Source organism: Vitis riparia, chromosome 9, assembly GCF_004353265.1.
Source record: "Vitis riparia cultivar Riparia Gloire de Montpellier isolate 1030 chromosome 9, EGFV_Vit.rip_1.0, whole genome shotgun sequence".
NCBI lineage: Eukaryota > Viridiplantae > Streptophyta > Magnoliopsida > Vitales > Vitaceae > Vitis > Vitis riparia.
The window spans coordinates 10,323,062-10,339,673 of record NC_048439.1 but is presented as its reverse complement, the minus strand read 5'-3'; the positions used below and the strand labels follow the sequence as shown (position 1 = coordinate 10,339,673).

The window sequence follows — 16,612 nt, the reverse complement described above, 5'->3', positions numbered from 1 at the left end:
TTTTTTTTTTTTTTGTTCTTATTTAAAAAAAAAAAAGACTTAATAATATGCTTTTGTTTTGTATGTCTATCTCAGGATTTGAGAAGATAAAGAAAATAAAAGATATGAAAAAGAAACATTCAAGGGCTGTTCAACTTGTAGATGAACTACTCCAGCATGTGTCAAGTTCTAAGTATAAACTTAAAGGACAACAACAACCAAGTAACTCTTCCTCTTCAGATACTAACCAAAATGTGAAAGAAAGAAGTCCTTCAGTAAAATATGAAAATGAAAAGGATAAGGAGAACAAATTTTCACTTGCTGGAAGTTCCTCAGAAACTACTAATAAGAAAGACAAAGGTTATTTTCTCTTTTTCTCTCTCAACTATTTAAATGGTTTTTTGTTTTCTCTATCCTCTAAATAGTACTTCATCATTTTGGAGTTACTTCTTCACTTTGGAGTTTCTTCCACAATGACCCATTTTGTGATGAAAGAGCATTCCACATCCTCTGTCATAGTCTTACCATGTTTTTTATGCCTTGAATTTTGTCATTATATCACCAATCTACATGTTTTCATTCTTGTCACATGACAAGAGAGTTGTAGTCACTTTGTGTTCATTTAAGAATGTATAAGATTTGAAACTTATACAAAGCTAACCAAGCTTAAAAAAAAAACAAATAGAAAACTTAAAAAGTGGCTAAGGCATGACAGAACATTGTCTTTAATATAGATCTACCCTCTTTTGAGATTAGTCTCGAATGCACTAGGGAATCAGTGTCTTACCTCCAAGATTCAAAAGTCAAAACCTTTTCTAAGGTGCACTATTTTTACAAGGCATGTAAAAATTGAGCAATAAAATGGTTGAGTCTTTAAAGAACCTTCAAAAGATATATGAGATGAAGAGGTTGCAAACATGGATGTAGAAAGAGAAAGGTTGTAACATGATACTCATAATTGCTCTTATAATAAAATTACGAAGGATTTTTTATCGAAAAGAATCAATACTGATTAGTTATGTATCAATTTGGATTCCCTTATGTCATTAGGGAAACGCAATTTGAGATTCAAATACAAGAGTCGTTCATGAATTCACAGTCAATAGTAATAGTTAATGGTTCCAATTTGTCCTGAAATTTAGCTTTTGTGACTCGTTTGGCTTTTTAATTTCAATAGAAAAGAGAGGGGGGTTTCTTTTTTTGTATCGTTTTGGCGGCATGGCCGAGTGGTAAGGCGGGGGACTGCAAATCCTTTTTCCCCAGTTCAAATCCGGGTGTCGCCTGATCAACAAAAGACTCGAAATCCCATATTATGTTCTGCTGATATAATTCGCCGAATTATTTCCCAGCAGAAGGTCAGAAAAGAACTGTTGATACTTGCTTGATTCTAAGCATCTGGGGGTTCTCTAATCTAAAGGGCTATAAATCGTCTAGGATTCAAAGAAAGATTCTTTTTATTATAGTAGTGGAAGGTAATCGGAAAGTCTTGATAGCCCTTCCACTACTAATCTGTCTACTGGGGATGTAACACAATCTCTTATGGATACAAGAAGCTTGGTTGTTGTAGTAGTGAGGTTGCAGCATGCGTAGATACAATAGGGATTGCAGCATGCGTAGATACAATAGGGATGGAAAAATGTTGAATGAAGCAAGGGTTGAATGCAACACTCGATTTGGGTATAGTAGTAGACTTGGACGTTGCAATGGCCAACATGCATGTAACATGGATGAAATAATGCCTTAGATGCTATTATAATGAACAGTAATAGAGAAGAGCAAATGTAGGCAAAGAAATAGGTAGAGTCAGAGAGTAGTGAGAAAGTAGAGCCAAAGAGTAGTGAGATAGTAAAACTAGAGAGTTGTAAGAGGGCAAAGAAAAAGATCAGTAAAGCCTTCAATAAGAGACTTTGAGGGTGTTGGGAACCCTAGATCCCTCTATTCGCATACCTTGGATTGTATAGGTGCATGCAGACTACCCTAAGCCTCTAGATCTTATGCAATAGAAGCAAAAAAAAAAAAAAAACATATTTATACAAATCTAGGATCTAGAAAGAAGGCATTAAAAACATTTTACCTTTTATTCAGATGTTAATCAATTCCGCCTAATGAAGATGAAGAATGTAGAATTCAGAAGTCTCGTACACCCAAGATCTTTCACCCAATGACTCAAACCATGATCTTGGCACTCCAAAGTGTGAGCTTTGGAAAAGAAGAATCCTAGTCTCTCTTTCTCTCCGAAGGTAGAAGACAACCACCTCTCAAACGTGATGGGAACCCTAACCCCTAAGGGCGTATTTATAGGGTTCTTCTATTGGGTTCTAAGTTACTTGAGCCCACCAAGGCTTGGGTCACTTAATCTAACCTAAGATGGGTTTTAATTGATTAACTAATCACATAGGGTCATCTAATTAATCAATCAGCTCACTCCAAAGAACTTTTTCACTATTTCCTGTGTAACATTATGCAATTACCAAAATGTTCTTATGCACAAGAGTGAATCCAGAGCCAATCCAAGCCTTACCAGGCCATCATGGTATATGAGCTCAAAACTGGGACCACTAGGACCCATAAGAGTATTGACTCCCTTAGAATCCAATTTTGAAGTTGATTTAACATTCCACTAAAGAGAATCAACTGCACCACTAAGACCCATATGAGTATTGACTCCATTGGAATCCAATTTTGAAGTTAATTTAACATTCCACTAAAAAGAATCAATTGCACCATAGTGCCCTATGTAAATAAGAATGAGACGTAGCTCACGTTCGTGACCTACTATCCACTACATGCAAACTCCTCATGAATTGGTGTTTGTAATCTAACAAGGTAGTACTATCACCTATCAAGATTACCTCTCTAATCATTGAGTTATATATCCCACTCAGTATGTGATCAATTGACATGCTCTAGCTCTAAGGAGCATATGTCAAATTTCTACTAAAGAAAATGTTATGGCCATAGTCTTCTGGATCACATGTCTTTTGGATCACTCAAGAGAACACACTATCTCAATCTATGAGATATCATGACACTTATATTCAAAATACTTGTTGCCACTAACCTCTATCAATAATAACCCAATCTATAAGGATATATGACCATCTTAAGGCCTCACCCATTGGTCAAAACCTCCTATTCATTTTGGTATAGGTTCAATATCCTTTCAAGGTTGAGAATCCATAGGGTATAATAACTCGATGAATCATGACAATTGATAACCTTACGTCATGATTCACTATAGGTTTAGCCCAGTGTGCATCAAATGCACTAGTACCCTCACCATAAGAAAACCATCTTAAGGGCCAAGATTATTCATCCCTCCAATTAAGAGGTAGTGCACTACAGTCTCCGATGGATTGCCTAAATCCATGAACTGACTGTGAACAACTCATCACTTTGTAGTGGACCCATAACTTGGATTTTCTATGCTTCTCCTAATGCACCCAAGTCATGTACAATGCAAGTGATGTGGGCATGTATGCTCAAATAACCAATTAACGCAAATGGAATAATAAAGGGAAAGGAAGAAACATAAATAAATAAATTTATAAATGAATCTCTATATATTACATCATGTCATGTTTTCTAGGGTTCAATCCCAATAGAAGAAAGGGGCATATTTATAAGTAAAGTTTAACGAAACACTCTTATAAAAACTTCATGATGAAAAAATAAAAATTAATTCAAATAATTAATTTCACGCATTCTAGCTTACTCATTCAAACATTTGTGATCCATTCTTATCTATAATTAAGAAGCCTTGCCTAAGACTCTAGAATTGAGAGTAATCAAGTCAAGGAAATAAAATAAAAAACATATTAATTTTCACTTTATAAAAAGTCATTGGAATTGTGCAGTTATGTAGGAGGGCCTTACACGATGCATGCAAATGATGCACATTAAAGTTTCCTAGATTAGGCTACTTGAAATCCCATTGGAATGGTCTTTAAACCCATGGGCGTGGGAGAAGTAGGACACTAAATAAAAATAAAAAGGCTTAAATCCCTTTCAAATGTGTGATTGACAACTTTTGACTTTTGTACTCAAAACTCTCACACACAGACGCACACTCACACACATTCTTCCTATATTCCCCTATAAAGTGAGTGAGTGAAGAAGAAAATGACTAGAGAAAAACTAGAATCCAATGCATCAATACTATTGTCCATAGGCTATGAGTCAGCCTTAGGATAAATAAGTTTTAAGTTGTAGAAACTTGGCGAAAAAGAAATTTCTATGAACCAATGTTTCTTTATGTAATTCAAGAAACCTATAATCAACATTGGTTTCTTAATTAAGAATTGTACATAATGAGCTGGCACAAGTAAGCCATGCATCCTACCTAGATATTCATGAGAGCTTTAGAGAACCTGTTTAAGTTCTTATAAAACTACTCTCATATAAGTGAATCCATCAAGTGTGTCCTAAAACTAAACATACCATCCATAAGGAATATGGTATTCATTAAGAGTAAATACTCATTCTCAACCATTATACGCTCCATCTACACTTTAGGGATGGACTCTCAAATATGTATATATAGTAAATACTAATTTTCAGTAATTATAGATGTGTTTTATCTGGACTTTAGGGATTGACTTTCATATATATATAGTTGATAAAGCATCTCACAGTCAGTTGTCCTTCCCATTAAATATCTTACTCTTAGCCTTAGCTATTGTAACTTGACTATCATAATACATAGACACAAATGGTGTTGGTATTATCCATAAAAGGATATATGCTAAGAGGTTTCTAAGTCACTTGGCCATAGAACTTTCCTTCTCAAAGGTAATAAACTTAGTTTCCATAGTAAATCAAGTAATAGAAGTTTGATTGGAAAATTTCTAAGAAACTACACCTTTTTTAAGGGTAAAAACATATCCATTAGTGGATTTCATCTTATCTGAATAAAAAATCTGATTAAACTCACTAAATCTTTCAAGGACATTTGAAAATCCACTATAGCACTGATCAATCAATAGTGCCTCTCAAGTACTTAAATGCTCTATGAATAGCTATCTAGTGATTTTGATTAGGTCTTTGGGTGTCTCAACTCAATGTTCCTACTGCATAGGCGATACTAGGTTAGGTACAATTCATTAAATAAATTAGGCTCCCAATGATCTAGGCATACTCAGTTTGGGTCATACTATATTCTTTATTTTTCTTCAATGAGTTAGGATCATAAAGAATTGACACTAGTTTACAATCAAAGTATTCAAACTTCTTTAAGATCTTCTCAGCGTAGTGTTCTTGAGAAAGTTTAAGCCCAATAGGTGTTCTAATTATCTTGATTCCTAGAATTATCTCTACCTCTCCTAGGTCTTTCATGTCAAACTTATATCATAAGAATTTCTTGGTCTTACAAACAACCTTTAAGCTAGTTCCCAAGATTCGCATGTCATCAACATGTTAGTAGATGACAACACTTATGTTACCATCAAATTTAGTATAAATACATTTATTAGCGTCATTAATAGAAAATCCATTAGTTACCAACACATGATCAAATTTGTTGTGCAACTATTTAGGTCCATGTTTCAATCCGTATAGTAATTTAACCAACATACAAATTTCCTTAGTTTGGCCCATATAAATTTTCTTTTATAATTCCCTATTCAAAAATGTGGTCTTAACATCCATCTAGTATATCTCCAAGTTACGAGTGGAAGCTAGAGTGATCAACATTCTAATTGAGGATATTTTAGTCACAATGGCAAAAGTGTCAAGGTAATTTACACCATTTCTTTCTATAAACCATTTGTCAACTAATTGTGCCTTATACTTCTTTATGGACACATTTGGCTTTAACTTCCTTTCAAAGATCCATTTACAACCTATAGTCTTTACACTAGGAGGTAAACCCACTATTTCCCATGTATGTTTATACATGATCAATTGATTAGTTTTCCCTCATAAGCTCAAGTATTCTCCTAAACTTACCAATATTGTGTTCATTATGTCCTTTAAGGTCTTATTTTTTTCCTCTCTAGTACTTCATTAGATTTAGGGGAATAAGGATTAGTAGTCTCATAAATGATCCCATGATCTTCAAAGAAAAAGTTAAAGGGGTTGGACTCATACACTTATCCCTATAAGTTACAAGTCTTTTTATTTTCTTATTAGTTGATTTTCTACTTCATTTTTGTATTTGATGAAAGCATATCTTGCTTAATCTTTGTTTGTCAACAAATATACCCTTGTATACCTTGAGTAGTTAACTATAAAAGTTGTGTAGAATTTTTTACCATCTCTTATCATTGTACTTTTTAGATCTCTTAACTTACTATGAATTAAACTTAGTAGTTATGATTCTCTTTCTATAGATTTGGAAGATTTCTTTGTGGTTTTAGATTTGATGCATGATTGACATTTTCCATAGTTTTTTAAGGACAATTTAGGAATTATACCTAGATCAACCATTTTCTTTATATAAGAAAAGTTTAAATGCCCTAGTCTACCATGCTAAATATTAGAGGAATCGACTAAGTAAGCAGAAGAAAATGCATTGTTACTATTAATAATTTAAGAAAAATTTAACATAAAGAGATCCCGATTGCAAAAGTTATTTCCCAATGAGTACATTATTCTTAGCTAAAATGATTTATCATAATCAAACAAGATCTTTACTCTTACTTTTTCTATTAGAGATACTAACATTAACTTCCAATGAATATCTAGCATGTGAAGGACATCACTTAGAGTAACCATTTTGTCTGAGAACTTTCTCTTTGTCAATTACTAAGGACATTCTAGAATTGTCTATGAACACTTTTTCCTCTTATTTCTTTACACTAGTATATGAAGTGAATGCACTTCTCTTGTCATAAATGTGCCTAGTAGCCTTAGAGTCTAAGAGCTAGTACTTCACATAAGTGACCATGCTCACCTTAGAGCAGACTACAACAATGATCCCCTTTATCTCTATTAGGTTTGCTATTAGAATGGACTTCTCAGATCTCTTCCTATGACAACATTGAGTTACTTGATGTCTAGGCTTACCATAGATAAAGTAGTTACTTTTTTTTTATAGTTAGATTTTGAACTTTGTTTAGTGTATTAGGCTTGGTCTTAGAGTATTGCCTTTTAGACCTTTTTTTTCTTTTTCTTTTTTAGCCTAAGTTTTTCTTCTACCACATTAGCCTTAGAAGACAATTCTTTGTCTTTCTTCCATTGTCCTTATTTTTGTTCTACTCTTTAATCTAAATATAGATTATATCTTCTAAGGACATTTGTTTTCTTTGTGATTTATGTTATTTTTATAATCTTTCGAAGATTCTAGAAGAGTTTCAATTAAATACCCAACCACAAATGGTTCATATACATTTATGTTCTCATTAGCCAAGTCATTGATTTAGTAAGTAGTAGTTGTGGATTTGAGATGATAAATCTTTATCCTTAGGTTGCCTATTTCTAGGTTCTTGCTTCTTCTAGGATATATTTTTATTCAGGAGATCCCAAATGTCCTTTTCTAGTTTATATCGACAATAAATGCCAAATAACTCATTCAAGAGTGTGCTAAGTATGGCATTTCTAACTTGTTTGTTTCTAGTTTCCTAGGTAGGCAAATTCTCAAAGTTGCCTTTAGATTTTGGGTTAGTCAAAACATATCCCAAGTTTAGAATATCAATTGCAGAGAAGACCCTTTCTTATTGTCTCTTGAAGAATGCCCAATTAAAAGAATCAATCTTGCAAGTGTTTGGATGTGTGTGCACTAGGGAAGTATTTGATAAATGATGTACTTTAAGATTGTTGGTTCAAGAATTCTTAGACTTGAAACTTATATAATACTAACTGAGCCTAAAATAGAATAAACATGAAACTTTAAAGGATGGGATTAGAGCACTTATCATATTTGAGTGGCTGAGACAAGATAGAGCATTTTTCTTACAGTAGATCCACTCTCCTTTGAGATCAATCATTATATAGTAAGGAACCGACGTCTTACTTCCAAGATTCATGAACCAAAACCTTGTGTAAGGTGCACTATTTATATAAGGTAAGTACAACTCAAGCATATAATGGTTAAGATTTTAAAGAACCTCCTAAAGATGTATGAGAAGAAGGGACTACAAACTCGAATGTAGTAAGAAGAAGGTTGCAACATGATATTGCCAAGAATATCTGGATTTCTCCATTCTAAGATACATGTAAGTTATCCTAGGCTTCTCTAAATCTATTGTGGTGGAAATATTTGACTATAAAAACCGTATTAGAATAAGGATCTAGATATGTAGTACCTATACATGGATCTGGATGTTCTTAGATCAATTCTTAGTAGTGAAGAACATGTCTCAAGGTCTCTTACACCTAAGATCTTTCGTCTGATGACTCAAACCACAATCTTAGCATTCCAAAGTGTAGGCTTTAGAAGGAAGGAAGTTACGACTCTCTCTTTCATTCTCTCTCTTTGGAGGTGGAAGACGACTCACTAAAAGTGATGGAAACCATAACCCCTAAGGGGGTATTTATAGGGTTCCTCTACTAGGTTTGAGTGACTTGAGCTCAACAAGGCTTAGGCTACTTAATATAGCCTAAGACGGGTCTTAATTGATTAATTAACTACATACTACCATCTAATTAATAAATTAGCCCAATTCAAAGAACTTATTCATTATTCCCTATGCAATCTTGCATAATTACCAAAACACTCTTATGCACAATAGTGAACTTAAAACCAATCCAGCCTTCATGAACCATGCCACCATGGTATATGAGCTCAAAGTGATGACCACTGGGACCCATAGGAGCAGTAGCTCCTTCAGAATTCAATTCTAAAGTTGATTCAACATTCCACTAAAGAGAATCAATTGCACTTCAATACCTTATGTAAATAATAATGAGACAAAGCTCGAAGTTTGTGACCATATTACTTCCATCCTTTCTTCATTCATTACCTTGTGGATGACTTCCTTTTAAATTTGAAAGAAATGAGGTTTAGTAGGGGAATTTATTTTCATAATTTCATTTGCATGCCAACCTTGATTAAATAGCCAAATGGTTATAGGTTTCAAATCACAACCATTGTGATTTACATTGGTGTAATAGAAAATTTAACAAAAATAAAAATTAGAGATTATCGTTTTAGGTTGGCCTACATAAATTTGGTGGAAATATTCTTGATCATCTTATAACTCTTGTTATATTTGTGCACCATACAAGATTTGTTCGATATGAGTTATCCTTATCCCTAGGAGGGATGAGACCACCAACTTAGGCTACTTTGAAATACTATCCATAATTAATCAAATTCTTGTTTGGTAGATATTCCTTTCCAAAAATAATATTGCATAACCTAAGTAGATGTTTTCTTTTGAAATTATATTTCTTGTAGTATTAGGAACGATATTAGAAATATTTTTATAAATAATCATGACATTGAAATGTGATTGTAAATATTATGTTGGGTAAGTAGAAATATGAGAAAATGTGGGAGCTAAACAATTATCAAAATAGAGCTTTCTTGGAAAATAGAAATACAAAATTATTTATTTCTTTATTTTTATATTATTATTATTATTATTATTATTATTATTATTATTATTATTATTATTATTATTCATAACATAATCTTGGAAAAATTTAAGGGTACTTTTAATAAAATTAAATATTTGATTTATTCTAAATAGGAACAAGTTATTAAATAATCATAAATTACAAGTTCTAAAATTTTCTTAATAATTAACTTAAGCTTTACATGGTATTAAAATAATTCTCTTATACCTCAAAACATAATATAAAAAAAAAATCAATATCCATAAATGAAATCATAATGAGGCAATGATACAAATGAATCTCATATTCAGATATAAAAATATTAGAACACATGATATACAAAAAATGCCTTTAGGGAACCTTTTTTATGTTCATTGTGAAAGTAGGATTCGAGTCCAGCATATTCCCAAATTACTTTAGTCAATTCTTTAAGCCATTTATTCATTGCAAAATACTTTTCATAAGCAAAAGATAGATTTGTGCTATGTCCATGAGAAGCCATTGTTAGGATAATGGTCATTCTACTATTTGATTCCCTATCAAAAGATTAACACTCCAACCAATTCCTATGACATAGTTGATATTGATCACAATCCATGAACATATCCTATTGTAATGTCATGGTTGTACGTACTACAAAAGATAGAACATATTAAGTTATGACCCAAAACTTGTTAGATTACTTTTAGTGGGCCATCTAGAAAAATAATTAGCTCAAGAAAGTTAAAAGACTATATACCTTGTTAACTAACAATCTATTCTCCTCTCCAATCTTTTGCTTATTCATTTATGATCACTTATTAAAAGAAACAAAAGTCTCTTTGATAAAAGGCATCCCTTATAGATATATATAATAGAAAACAATTTCACAAATCATTTTCTTTGAATGAAACCATTGAGCTTATATTCTAAGTGATCATACATTCTCAACCAAGAGTATATTTTCTACGTTGATTTCTTACTTGAATCTATGAATGCACAAGCTTGATACACTATTCACTCAATTGTAATTTTACTGTAGATCTTAGGATCACAAAGCATGAGTAGTAAAAGAAAGTGTACAATGTTGGAACCTTGGATCCATTAATCTTCTCAAAATAAGAGCTAGCACTTACTATCGTTAACCTCCTCAAAATTAAGAGCTAGCACTTACTATATAACTAACTAGTCAAGCTTTTTATGACGATCATTTAGTGAAGCAATCTAGGTAGTGATTCTTATATATCCAATACAACATGTGCCAAAGCATGAGTTGTGAGCTCAACCACTCCATGATTAAGTCAAATAACACTAAATTATATAGCAACTATACATTGTAATCAATCAAAAGAGATTGCTCATTTTTAATTTAGAATGAACTAATAACAGTAAACTCTTGTACTCACCTAATGCTATGCACCATGGTCATCAATAATCCAAATACTAGGCACATTAATGTACTACTCATATATTAAAATAAATACAATTCATCCAAGATACACAATTAAATTCAAAATAAATATTTTATTAGAAAAGTAGCTTTCAAATAATTCAATTAATCACAACACATATATCATTTTTTTTTTTACCATGGGTTTTGATCTCTAATCACAATAAAGAATAATAAACAACCCACATGACAAATATGATATATATGTAGTTCGGTAATCATACCATTTTCTTTTCAATCACATAATAATAATGATAATAATAATAATAATAATAATAATAATAATAATGATGATGATGATAACGACGACAACAACAATGATGATGATGAAAACTTCAAACAAAAACTTATATATTGTCATGTAGATGGAAGCTTTAATGTTAACATATTTTTAACATCTTTCAACCAACCATGTTTGCATCTTCAAATAAGAGAGAATTATTACCATATTATAAAGAGTATTACTAAGGACAAAAAAGAAAAAACCCGACTATTGAGTCCTGAAATTTCTCATTTTTCCTCATTCCTTGTCTCCGCACCCTAAAATGTGAGTTCTTTTTCACCAAGTGTTATCCATTCTCCCCATGTCCGTATTTATTTTGTTTAGGCTTTACATACCTAGATTGATCATATATCTTGTTCTTTCTTATGATCTAGAATATTTAGTCATATTCCTAATAACTTTCCTTAATTCTAAAAGGAAAATTAATTTTCATAAGGAATTACCAATACATGAAATATTTGATACAATACTCTTTTACCAAAAATGACAATTTTCAAGAACAATGGACTCCATCTTGAACAAAAATTCCTGTCATAGTTGTTTTTTTTTTTTTTATCTATATTATATTCTCTTTGGCTCTTCTAGATATCTATATTAGAGCTTTGACTTGTCATAGTAGAAACTTAAATATTAGCATATTAGAGCAAGGATGGTTCTTCTAGATATCTCTATTGGAGCTCTGACTTGTCATAGTAGAAACTTAAATATTAGCATATTAGTGCAAGGATACAGAGATGAAACAATCAAAATGATAAAAAGATACATGAAGTTTTAACATGGTTCAACTAATCATAATTCATATATAAAAAATAATCATTATACTATATAACAGAGAATATAATAGAAGATAAAAAAAAATGAGTATAACTACTAAGTCTTGAAATATTTCGTGTTTCTCACTCTTTGTACACATATCTTGAACCAAAAGTCCTCCCTCCACCATGTGTTACTTACTCTTTTTTATATCTATAGATATTCTATATGAACTCTGTATATATGTTCACCCTCATCTTATCACTTTTTCCTTCTCATGACCTAAAATAGTTATAAAGATATTCCTAATAACTTTGTTTATTCTAGAACAGGCTAATTTCCCTAAGGAGTACTAATACATGAAATATCTTATATAGTATTCTTTTGTCAAAATAAATGTATACTAAATAGGTATTTGAGGAATATATAGTATAGTAAAATTTAACTAAAAACTATCTTACCGAACTCACAACTACTCTCCACTCTCACTCTTACCCACCTAGATTTAAACAAATAAATATGTAGAGATTTTAAACTCAAATTCATACAATTCCCTCTCACTTTTCTACCTTTGCTACAATCAAACAAGTATATAGTAATTTTAAACTCAAACAAGTGTTACAATACTGTTTCTGCGACCAATTCCATCTCTATTAGAAAATCTTATCTCGAGTTCTCTTCTCCACGAACTTCTTTAAGTAAAAGGAGTTTAACGAGATAAGAATTTAGTGAAAGGAGTCTGAGATAACATCGATGAAGTTCAAAAGTTCAGGAACACAAATGCATCTCATATGCAACACTAGGTTGAGCCTCCCAAGCTTTTAATTTGATCTTTTATCCTGAATTGGATATGTGCTTTTGGCAGAAAAAAAGAACACACCAATATTAATTGCAGCAAAGAATGGTGTGAAGGAAATGGTGGAGAAAATCCTTGAAGTTAATCCAGTTTCCATTAACGACAAGGACGAAGAAAAAAAGAATGTAGTATTGTTAGCAGTGGAGAATAGACAACCTGAGGTGTATGAGCTCTTAGTTAAGAGAAAGTTTCGGAAAGATAGTGTGTTCCGAGCAGTTGACAACAACGGGAACAGCGCATTGCATCTGGCTGCAATGTTAAGTAATTATCAACCTTGGCATATCCCTGGAGCTGCATTGCAAATGCAATGGGAAATGAAGTGGTATAAGGTATGAGATTTGTGTAGTAAGTGTGTAGTATTAGAAACTTTTTTCATTCTGACCAGAATCTCAAATTTAATCTAGTATGTCAAGAATTCCATGCCACCGCATTTCTTCACTCATTACAATGACAAGAAACGCACTCCAAAGGAGGTCTTCACGGAAGCCCATTCTGAACTTCTGAAGAAAGGAGGCAAATGGCTGAACAGCACTTCCAGTTCCTGCTCCGTTGTTGCAACCCTCATTGCAACCGTTGCTTTTGCCACATCTGCCACTGTGCCAGGCAGCTTCAATGAAAATAATGGGAAGCCAAATCTTGCACACCAATCAGCTTTTAATCTCTTTGCAGTTTCATCACTAATTGCTCTCTGCTTTTCAGTGACTTCCCTGGTCATGTTTCTGGCGATTCTCACCTCAAGGCACCAAGAGGATGATTTTCATGAGGAATTGCCTCGGAAGCTTTTATTTGGTTTAACTGCTCTATTCATATCAATTGCAGCTATGTTGGTCTCTTTTTGTGCAGGACACTTCTTTGTCCTCAAAGATGAACTCAAATATGCTGCCCTTCCCGTATATGCAGTTACCTGCCTTCCAATATCATTTTTTGCTATTGCCCAGTTTTCCTTATACTTTGATCTTGCGTGGGCTACTTTTAGGAAGGTACCACAACGAAGTTATAAGATGGCTTTCTAGGATTTGATGGTTAAATAAATATGTTTGTATGTGCTTTGTGAGTAGCTGGGATTATGGTTTTGATGTGTTTTTGCTTGTTTTGTTTCTTCTACGTTTCTGAACACTCATGTCGAGGAAGAAAATTGATGGAATGACCATTAATTGTCCTTACGATATGTCTCTCAATTTCTTTGTGAATGATATAAGTTTTAGAGATTTATGATATGCTGTAAATCTTTGAAATATTATTTATCATGACTAGCTTAAAAATGAAAATTCAATTCTTTGTTACTATGATTTTCAAGTGAAGTGATGTCCTTTTCAAATTTAATAATAAGCAATAATTATCTTGTTTGAAAATGAAGGAGAAAATGTTAGGGCCGTTTGGCCATGTTTTCTGAATCTTGTTTTAAAAAATTGTTATTAAGTTCAAGAACAAAAAATTGTTTCTAAGTGTTTTATAAAAATGAAGGTGTTTGACAATTGTTTTTATAAAACAAAAAACAAAAAACTTGTTTGGATAAATTATTTTTAAAAATAATTTTTATGTATCAAATATAGTTTGATTTAAAATTTATTTGTTTAATGAAAAATTTTAGAAAAAAAAATTAGAAAAGCAATTTTAAACATGGGTATTAGATGGTGAAAAAAGAAAAAAAAATGATATCATATTCATTTTTTTATGGTTTTTTATTTTTCTATGTTTTCCTTCTGCTATTAAAAACTAGTAAAAACAATTTCTACTTATTCTTTAAAAATTGTTTTCTATTTCACTTTGTTTTTAACAACTATTCTCAAAGAACAATGGGAAAACATTTTTATGAATTTTTTAAAATAAATTTTTATTTTTAAAAATAGAAAACTATTTTTAAATCACTGGCTAAATAGGCTCTTAACTTCTTTAAAATTAAAGACCACTTAAATTGTAAAACAATGTTTTTTTTTTATCCTTTTCTTTCTTCTTCTTTTTTTTAATAAATAGAATTCATCCTGATTTTTTATAGACCCTCAATTTTCAAATATTAAAAGTTCTAATTTAATTTTCACCTTGTTCAGAGGGTTCATGTGAAACCAATGACCAATTAAAATAAAGAAACTTCAATTCCCTTAAATTTAAATCCTATATATTGTTGTAACCAAAATTTGATTGTAGTTTTTTTATCACAATCTTGCTAATAATGTTGTCAAAAGTATGGAGCTTGTCTCTTCCAAGAATTAGTCTACTTTGAATAAAAATTGGTCTTTGCCAACCCTAAAAATCCTATAACATATTCAATGACAACTTCAATAACCCTGATCACCAAAGAATGCCTCTCCAACAAATTCAACCACAAGCTTATCTCAACCCTTAAGAACTTATCATCTGCTAGCCTACTTGAATAACTGTGGTTGCCATAAGACAACTCCATCAAAGTAACTCTTGTAATTATTGAATGCATGATAATTTGTTTTCTCATTCTAAGACTTTGAAGACTACTTTTAAAGATTCACGCTGAGTTTACTATGAGGGGTATATGAACTTTAAGCTCTTCATGACAACCCTATTGACATAGGAACTTGTCCCTAGGCTATCCAATACAAATGTTGTTAAATCAAAATTTGTCTATTGTACTAAATACAAACAATATTCATCTATTGATTATTTCAAGGCTTGACTTGTCACAAGGAGCTTTACTAAAGTCTCTAGAGTTAACTATAATGAAACCGTCAACCTAGTGGTTAATGAAAAAACTTGCAGAAACATGAAGATGAAAAATGGAAGAAAATCTATATTAAACCAAATTTTACATACAGTATTTATATAGTGTATCAGTTACATGAGAATAACTACTTATCTAGCTAACCCTAACAACTCAACCTGCTAACTTGAATAGTGTTGTTAACTACCCTAGCTGACTCTTAACAATATTTGGTTGTTACAACCTTCGAGTAGGTATCCTAATAGTAAAGGAGTTAGAGAGTCAAGTGAGTTCTTGATCTTGAACTCTATCATCCCCTCGCAAGCTCATGGGTTGAGGAATAATCGAAAAACTAGTTCTGAAAGTGGTGAACTATGAGCTTAAAAGGTGTTTTGTGAAGATATCTACAACCTATTTTGTTGATGGTGTATATTGAATGGAGATAGCTCATTGGAGAACTTTCTCTCAGATAAAATGGAGATCAATTTTGATGTGACTACTCCTTGCATGAAACACTAGATTTGCAACTAGTTGAGTAGCACTTTGGTTGTCACACCATATCAATGGTGGAGATAGGATAGAAATACATAATTCTTGGAAGACAAATTGAATGCAAGTAATCTCAGCAACAGTTGCAACTAGGGCACAGTATTCAGACTCCGAGCTTCTGCGAGATATAGTACGTTGTTTGGTAGATGACCAGGAGACTAGATTGGACCCTAGAAAGATATAGTAGGCCTATTGTGTTGCATCTGTCATCTGGGTATGATGCCCAGTCTGCATCTGAGTAAACTTGAATATCAAGAGAAGTTGAGGGATGAAATATAAGGCCAAGTTAGGGAGTCCCTTTAAGATACCGTAATATTCATTTAAAAGCCATCCAATGTACAATGATAGGGTGAGCCATAAACAGACAAGCTTTATTTATGGCATATGAGATGTTTTGTTTGATGATTGTTACATATTGAAAGGGCCCCACAATACTGATACATAGAGAAGTCTTTGAGAATGTATCACTTGCAAACTGAGACAGGTTGGTGCCAGCAGTTCCATGTGTGGAAATGGATTTTAAGTCTTGCATGGTTGATCTTGTGAGTACATCTTGGATGTATTTTTGTTGATTTAGGTGCACAACACCATTAA

At 32.1% G+C, this 16,612-nt stretch overlaps 1 protein-coding gene and 1 non-coding gene across 6 annotated transcripts in view; both read left to right on the top strand.

Annotated features, from left to right (window-relative positions):
* LOC117922375 overlaps positions 1-14,035 on the top strand; it is a 37,574-nt gene extending 23,539 nt beyond the window's left edge. For 3 of the 5 annotated variants that reach the window (XM_034840512.1, XM_034840510.1, XM_034840509.1), the window contains 3 exons: positions 76-339; positions 12,808-13,127; positions 13,203-14,035. In XM_034840512.1, the coding sequence (XP_034696403.1) occupies positions 76-339; positions 12,808-13,127; positions 13,203-13,811 (1,193 nt within the window). In that variant the 3' untranslated portion in view covers positions 13,812-14,035. The remainder of the gene's footprint in view (positions 1-75; positions 340-12,807; positions 13,128-13,202) is intronic. The other 2 variants (XM_034840514.1, XM_034840513.1) reach the window with 1 other exon arrangement.
* TRNAC-GCA lies at positions 1,192-1,262 on the top strand. The gene has a single exon. It is a non-coding gene; the product is annotated as a tRNA-Cys (tRNA).
* Positions 14,036-16,612: the final 2,577 nt, after the last annotated feature.